Source organism: Cebus imitator, unplaced genomic scaffold (assembly GCF_001604975.1).
Source record: "Cebus imitator isolate Cc_AM_T3 unplaced genomic scaffold, Cebus_imitator-1.0 Scaffold113, whole genome shotgun sequence".
NCBI classification, from domain to species: Eukaryota; Metazoa; Chordata; class Mammalia; order Primates; family Cebidae; genus Cebus; species Cebus imitator.
The window spans coordinates 7,269,259-7,277,734 of NW_016107428.1; the positions used below are offsets into that span (position 1 = coordinate 7,269,259).

General features: G+C 34.1%; 1 protein-coding gene across 1 annotated transcript in view; it reads right to left on the minus strand.

Moving 5' to 3' along the window:
- The window catches only part of PGAP1 (post-GPI attachment to proteins inositol deacylase 1), a 97,779-nt gene that overhangs the window by 68,665 nt on the left and 20,638 nt on the right, over positions 1 to 8,476 (minus strand). Inside the window, exons 6-9 of the mRNA XM_017538721.2 lie at positions 5,985 to 6,037; positions 4,780 to 4,846; positions 1,023 to 1,128; positions 221 to 276 (exon numbers count right to left, since the gene is read on the minus strand). Coding sequence (XP_017394210.1) covers positions 221 to 276; positions 1,023 to 1,128; positions 4,780 to 4,846; positions 5,985 to 6,037 — 282 coding nt within the window. The remainder of the gene's footprint in view (positions 1 to 220; positions 277 to 1,022; positions 1,129 to 4,779; positions 4,847 to 5,984; positions 6,038 to 8,476) is intronic.

Sequence of the window (8,476 nt, forward strand, 5' to 3'; positions counted from 1 at the left end):
GATCCTGATGTAAACAAACTGAAAATCAAAGAAAATAGCAAAAATAAATTTACGATAAAACTGATTACTGACTAGATTCTTTTTAAGGAATTATTATTAAATCATGGGAAAATGGCATGCAGTTTTATCTTTTTTAAAAGAGTCTTTAAGTTTTAAAGATAAGTATTAAATTATTTCTGGAAAAAAAATGAAAAAAAAAATCCATTGGTGGAATACTTACATTGTAAGCTACATAGGTCCATTTGGACACTTTTACTGGAACCCACATAGATGTCCCTTAAGGTAAAGGAAATTAATTTATTTGCCTTGTTTTGTTTTTATACTACATAGTTTCTTTCTTCTTTGAATCCTGGTGAAATATTTCTCAGTCACAATAAAGAAGTGGTTTCCTAAACACTGGCTATATTAAAACAGAAAATCTAGTAATATATTTTCTATACGCTCATCACCAACTAGCATTCACATCAAGTAAAGTATAAATCTGTTTGGTGTCCTTTAACTCTAAGGAATTATCAAAATAAGAAAATAAAGGAAATAAATATTTCACTTCCCAAACAAGACATATAATTAAATACAACAGGTATAATTTGCTTTATATTTAAATAGACAAAGCAAGTTATTTTGCTTTATATTTAAAAACCAAATTTATCAGCAAAAGATATGTTGGTATCCAAAAGAAGAATGAATAATAACCGATAATTGAGAAACTGAAAGGAGGCAAGAATAATATGGCACTTATTTTACATGATTGTTAGGAGAACAGTCATTTAATTGAATTTTTTCTATTTGTCATGTTATTTTCACAACAAAATTTTAATCAGCAACCTCTTACACGTTGCTTCTCTTTTTCCCTTCCTAACCAAGAATTGCACCAGCATCATCATAGGGAAATTAATTATACATATACAATAGGACCCTAAACTTGAAGTATCACAGTTTTGAAGATTTTTGTCTCCTACAAACAAATTTACCCAAAATTAATAATACTCCATTTAAAATTAAAATATGTTATTGTCACCAACCTGTTAAGTCAGTAATTATAGCTGGATTTTCCTCAAAATGTTTTGATGGGTGTCTTATAAAGTGGTGAGTCAAAACTGCCAATTTCTTCTTGGAATTTTGAGTTATCTAGAAAGATCATTGACACATTCTGTATCATTTTGTATCTATTGTAATAGTTCAATGAAACATTGCTTCAGTAATAATAACAACAGTCAACATTTATTATTCTGAGCCAGACACTGTTCTGAGCTCTGTACATGAACTCAATCACAAAAACTCTAAAAGATAATGATATTATCTGCATTTTAAATGAGAAGAAACTAAAAGCACAGATAAATTAAGGAATTTGCCTAAGATCACACAGCTATTAAGTCTGGGCTGGACTCACACCCAGGCATTCTGGCTCTAGAGTCCATGCTTTCATTATTATGCAATAGTGCCTCTCAAGTTACAGTTAAGAATAAAACATTATAAAAATGTATAGAACCAGAAGAGAAATTTAGAGATTCTTTGGTCTAGTGATTCTAACACACCAGTTTCCAAATTCAGACTACTGTCAATGCCACAACAAAGAAGCCACTGGTCACTAGAGAAAATATTGCCGACTTTCCTACCATAGAAATTACTCTCTTTTATACTGTCCTTCTACTTGCTTTCTAAATAACCTGGCACAATAAAAAGTTGGCAACTTTATACAAGCACAACCCTTAAAAAATGTGTACTGGGGTGTAAAATCCATTTGGTATCAACCATTATTCAACTCTCGAGTTTAATAATTGAGGCCCTGACAGGTTAAGTGACTTTTCTCAACCACAGAATGAGAATGGCAAAGAAGTAATAAAGATTCAGGTATATTAAACCTTTCCAATCCCTTTGAAAGTCATCCAGCATTTCCTTGAGCATTTTTAATTTGCTACTTTGTAAAGCAGTGCATTCCAATTTTAACAACTCTTATCAGGAGAATACTTTACCCTTTTTGGAGCAAATATCTGATTCCTTATTGCACTGCTATCTTAGATTGGGAGACAGTCCTTCAAAAATTAGAAGCTTGCTATGTTCGCCATTCAAATAAAACATTTCTTCTGCAGATAAAACAACTTCAAACATATCAACTGTTTAGCACAGAACTCTTTTAGTCCCTTCACCAACCTGCTGCCTCCTCTGGATAAACTCAAGTTTGCTGACATCCCTCTCAAAATATCATGCATGAAATAGAATACGGTTCTCTAGATATGGTGTCAGCAGAGTGGAAGCCAGTGGAACTTTTATATTAATTCATGTAAACTCTCTACTTCAAAGAACTCAATCGGATACTAAATTTGTGTGATTTTCTTAAGTGGCCACATCTGTTTGCAATCAATTAAATGTTACAGCCTATCAAAACTTAATTTAATTAAGACTAGATTCTACCAACCTTACTCACTCCCTAGGCAATCCGTCTACTCACAAGTTTTTAGCTATGAATTTTATGCTAATAACCACCAAAAATTACTCTGATTCCTGCCTTATCACCATGCTTAGGACTAATTACGCTTTGCATTTTAGTTTCTCTGAATATATATGTTCTGCTTTTCTCCTAGACTATAAGCTTCCCAAGGGTTAGATATCATACCTTAAGTTTTTATTTTCTACTATTTAGTCAAGTCAATTACACATAGTGAGTTTTTAAAACAAAACTCAGTTTCATCAACAGTATTTTTGATTCTTAGCAATATGGTTATCAAAAATTTCATTTTCCCCTTAAAATGCATAAAATATTTATACATTCAGAATTATAATTTATTATATACTAGTACTATAGCTCTTTTCTCATCTTACGAGTTAATGGAAAAATATGATTTTATTTACTGAAATTAGTTTTATGTCCAATTTTTTTAGGAATATACCTGTCTGAGGTATTCTGCTCTTCACGAGTTGGAATAAGGTTTTTCCTAAGTTTACCAAACCTCAGAGCAAGTACAAACAACATTCACTGATTCTATTATTGTATCTAGTTGCAGTCCCTCAAGTAGGCTTAGTGACTTTACCAAGGCTAAGTCTCACAGTTAAACAATGTTGATAAGCCAAAAAATGTTTGTATTCCAAACATTTTTGGAATACAAAGTTGAGACCAAGTGTCACAGTCTCAACTCTGTGAAGCTTATTCAAATCAATAAATACACTAACTTAACACTGAATCTTGTAGCTTAAAATGTGGTAAAACACAAAATGATCTGGATCTTTAGGAAAGAGCTAAGTATCTATGATTGTCTCTAAGAGTGATTATACAGCTTTCTGAAGAGTTAAGGAAAAAAAATCCCTACCCTTCTAAGAGAGTACACTACAGGACAAAGGTTCTTTCCTCATAGATAAGAAAAGTATTGCCTGGAGACCCATTGAGAAAGAGGCCTCTCATATTAGTTTCCCAAAGAATTGGAGCCTTCAGGGGAAACACTCCAAAAATATATGGGTTGTAATGCTTTGCCATGAAAAAGACTACTTAAAAAATAAGGATTTTTTTTCTCCAAAAGAAAAAGCCAGAGCCATAGTTCTCAAAATATATTTCCATGTAACAAGATGACCTGAGGTAAAAGGCTGTTGAAGATGAATAATGGCAATCTGTTTCCAACTCACAGAAAAAAATTTTAAGTTAATGGAAATAATTCTCTGAATTTTGCTGAAATCCTTGGTATCTGCTACCATTTATCTGCTAGCAAACAAGAAAGAGATAAAAGAGGAATGTGATAATCTGTAAAGGATACTATGACTTCCATTTGTTCTGCTAATCGAACAATTTGGAAAATTACCAGTTTGAAGAGTTTACACTGTGAAATTTCATTATAGAGAAAGTAAAACTTACAGAAGTACATAATTTAAGTTCTGGTGAGTTTAGGTTATTCGATAAATTACACATTTTAATCTTATCAGAAAGCTAAAGTGCTTTAAAAAAAAAAAAAAAACATGGTTCAAAAATGTTTAATAAACTCAGGAGGCTGAGGTGGGAGAATCACTTGAGCCCAGGACTTTGAGTCCAGCCTGGAGAACATAGAGAGAACCTATCTCTCAAAAAAGAAAAAAAGTCTAATAAGATAGATAATGATCAAAAAACACCAAAAACAAACAAACAAACAAACAAAAAAAAAACACCATAAGATAGATAATGATGTTTATAAGGTATTACAAAAAAAATTTATAAAATAGTTTGTAAGAAGTATTTCCCCTACATTTAAAAAATAAAAGAAAGCCGGGTATAGTGGCTCACGCCTGTAATCCCAGCACTTTGGGAGGCCAAGACAGGTAGATCACCTGATGTCAGGAGTTTGAAACCAGCCTGGCCAACTTGGTGAAACGCCATCTGTATTAAAAATACTGGTGGTGTGCATATGTAGTCCCAGCTTCTCAGGAGGCTGAGGTGGGAGGACTGCTTGAACCTGGGAGGCAGAGACTGCAGTGAGCCAAGATCACGCCACTGCCCTCCAGCCCAGGTGACAGAGTGAAACTCCATTTAAAAAAAAAAAAAAAAGCTGATGTCAAACTTTAAATAGTGGGAAGAACTGGGGGAAGATTTAAGGTTCTTTCACTTTTTCATGTTCATTGCATTTTACAAATTATTCACAGCAGTCCAAATATTATGAGAAAAAGAAAGGTATTTCCATTTTTGAACTAATTAAAATTGCTACAAGGCATATGCTTCTATTTTCATCAAGGTAAAAAAAATACACTAAATCCATCATGGTTGTAAATGATATAGTAAAGTAAAAGCTTTTGCTTAAATAATTTTTGTTTAAAAATGCATACCTGTTTAGTATCAGCATCAATAAGATCAAAGAATGCTCGAACTGTAGTCAACTGCAATTGTTTACACCTGAGGCATAAAGTAAGCGTTACAAATAAAACTTTCTTAAAACATATACTTTTCATACAATTTTACTGTTTAATGGAACATCTGAGTTTCCTTTAGGGCTCTAAACTCAAAAATTATGTAACAAGTCATTCTCATTTAGTATATATCTTAAAGATGAAACCTTTAAAGCAAAAATAAAGCAAATTAAATCTTCTTAAATGTTTGCCAGAATTTTCAGGGTCCTTCTGTTTTCCCTAAATTCCCTCACCTACTCTACCTATAGATGTACTATCTACCCCATCTCTATATGCCTGAAGCACGTCATTCTAGCAGATACTACTATTTGCACAGCCAGAGGAAAGTCGAAAGAGAATCTTTAAGCTGAAACACAATGAGAAATATATTAGGGTCTGCCTATTTCTTGACCCGTATAGATAAATCTAATTCCTACTTGGTTTTCCATGTGCCGCTCCCTAGAATAGTCACTGCTCCATTAACCAAATCTGAGTATGGTGACTGGCCAGAAGCTCAGAAACTCCTACCACAGGTGCAATTGATTCCATCCAACCAGGAAAATCTCAGAAACTTTGGTATTTGATGTTAGCTTCATTTGAGACTAATGCTATTGGGGTTTTTTTTGGAGGTTATTTTATATGTTGACAAGAGAACCTTGGTCAAACTGAAACAAGAACCAAGATTAGAGTTCCAATTTCCTAAGTTAGTATTTCTTCCATAGTCTTATTTATGGATGAAGTTCTAAGAAAATCAACAAAGCAGGCCAGGCACGGTGGTTCACAACTGTAATCCCAGCACTTTGGGAGGCTGAGGTGTGCAGACCACCTGAGGTCAAGACTTCGAGACCAGCCTGGCCAATGATGAAACCTCACCCCTATTAAAAATACAAAAATTAGCTAGGCGTGATGGCACTTGTCTGTAATCCCAGCTACTTGGGAGGCTGAGGCATGAGAATCACTTGAACCCAGGAGGTGAGAGGTTGCAGTGAGTGGAGACTGCATGACTGTCCCCCAGCCTGGGCAACAGACTGAGACTCTGTCTCAAAAACAAAAAAAGTGGTTAACGAACCAATTAAATTACTGCATTGAGGAGAAAAGAGGCCCATGACAAATCATCAAAATAAGTTATATAAGTATTAACTTACCACACAATGGAGAGGTGGTCTGTTGAGACCCAGGTCTTAGGCACTGCTGAACTCTAAAAAAAAAGAAAAAACAATAATCAAACTTACAAAAAACACATTTGTTATTCTCTAAAAAGTTTGAAATTCTTATAAGCTAATATTTAGAAACACATAACATAGTTTCACCATATTGTGACATTTTTAAATGATACATTCTTATAAAAGGTGATCTAAATATATTAGAGTTTTTCTGTATAAAACATAACTCTTTCTATAAATATCATTCCTGGTTAGTCAAGTTTAAATTACCCTTTAAAAATTATTAAAGCAACCACAGACTCTTTCCTAAAATTTAATGTCTAACTTTTTTTATTACTCTAATGAGAGATAAGTTTAAGATTCTTTTATAAATCATAATGTAAGTTACTAAAAACATTTTAGTAATTTTAATTTTGACCAAACTACCACTTGATAGATTCTAAGATGCTATTTCTTCATCAGTGGTGTACCTAAGAAATACCTAGGCCTAAAAAGATTTTTCAAACCAAATATGCCTAATCACAATTCCAAAACTACCAAATCAGACTTTCACAAGTGGGGTCCAGGCTCATTTACTCTGGAAAAAAAAAATCCCTAGCTGATTAGGATGTATACGGACAAAAGGCTCCTAAAAAATATAGGTATTTGCAGAAGGCTTCCTAACAATGGCACAGCACCCTCCAAGAACTAGAGACTCTTTTTCACACCCGATAATGACCTCTCTGTGAATAGCATCTTACACACAATAGGTGCTCATTAAGTAAATCTGATTTTATTTTTCATAGCATCTCTCTATGTACCATCAAAGAGACAAGGAGCTGTCATCACTAGAACTGTCAAAACAAAATGAGGAGACTAATAGCATAGATGCAAGAGGCCTAAATTAGGCCTAATTTAGGCCTAATTTACAGAGGCCTAAAATGTCTCTTTAATAAATGAACTTAAAAAATAGATATGTATAACTTCTAAGGAATCACTATCACCCTTGCAGTCTATAAATAATAATGTGTCTTTGGGTTCCAAGTTCTGAAGTGGGAGGAATCTACAGTTTACTTGATGAACTTACAAGTACTTGATATATTTAGAAATTACTACTTATAGTTTACTAAAAAAAAAAAAAAAAAAAATAGACAATCGGAGTTCACTGTCGTTCTTTGATTACATTAATGGTCAATAGAGTAAGAACTCTTAGTAGACAGCATTTACCATTACCAAGAATATAAAACCGGTTTACTTCCATTCACTTTAATTAATGCATGTGTGCTAGAATTGAAAAAGGAAAGGCCAACACAAAGCAAAAAGGTAGTTGCTCATGATTGTTACGTTGAAAACTGCTAAACGTCTACCAAAATCCATTCTTCTTTGCTTGCACACTTGGCTAGACTACAGCTCTTGGCTTCTCTTGCTTTAATATGTGACCGAGTTTTTTCTAATGGTATGTGAGCAGGAGAGATGTGTGCCATTTGTAAGCCTGACATTTGCCTTATGCTCTTTCTTCCTTTCTGTGGTTGAAGACAACTAAAGCAACTCTGAAAGTAAAACATTCAAGATGGAATGCCTACTCTCAGCCTGAGTCTCTGAATGGAACCTCTTAGAAAACCACCCACCAACCTAAATACCCACCCAGGGCAGTTACATGAATAAAACATAAACTTCTATTGTGCTTAAGTGTCATTACCTGTGTGGGACTATATTTTAGCAGTTTAGTCAACCCTCTTAATATAATTATGGTGTCTAACTTCAAAGATTTTTCCATCCCAGTGGATGTAAACATCATTTAACTATTCTTGAGATAATCATTCAAAAATTGTTACTTGTTAATAATTTTTTAAAGTGAATATACATGTAGCTATATTAAAGGTTGTAGACTATCTGGAAGCTAAAAAATAAATCTTAGGGTATACAATGGCCAGTTTTGAGAAAGTTCCAAAAGTAAAATATCTTCATCAGATACAGAAATCAGAGATAACAAGCTGACTTGAAAGCAACACATTATCAAATGGATTAGAAAAAATAAAGTACACACACACACACACACACACACACACACACACACACACACAATCTGCACCCACACAACTAAAAAGATCAAAGTTCTTTAAAAGATAAGCTTTAGGGCCTGGCTCGGTGGCTCACGCCTATAATCCCAGCATTTTGGGAGGCAGAGGTGGGCAGACCACAAGGTTAGGAGTTCAAGACCAGCCTGACCAATATGGTGAAACCCTGTCTCTACTAAAAATACAAAAATTAGCGGAGTGTGGTGGCAAATGCCTGTAATCCCAACTACTTGGGAGGCTGAGGCAGGAGAATTCCTTGAACCCAGGAGGCAGAGGTTGCAGAGAACTGAGATCGTGCTACTGCGCTCCAGCCTGAGCAACAGAGTGAGACCCTGTCTCAAAAAAATAATAATTGTAATAAAAATAAATAAACCAGTGCCTGTAACAACACTGACACAGGAATTTTCGATCGGAGAT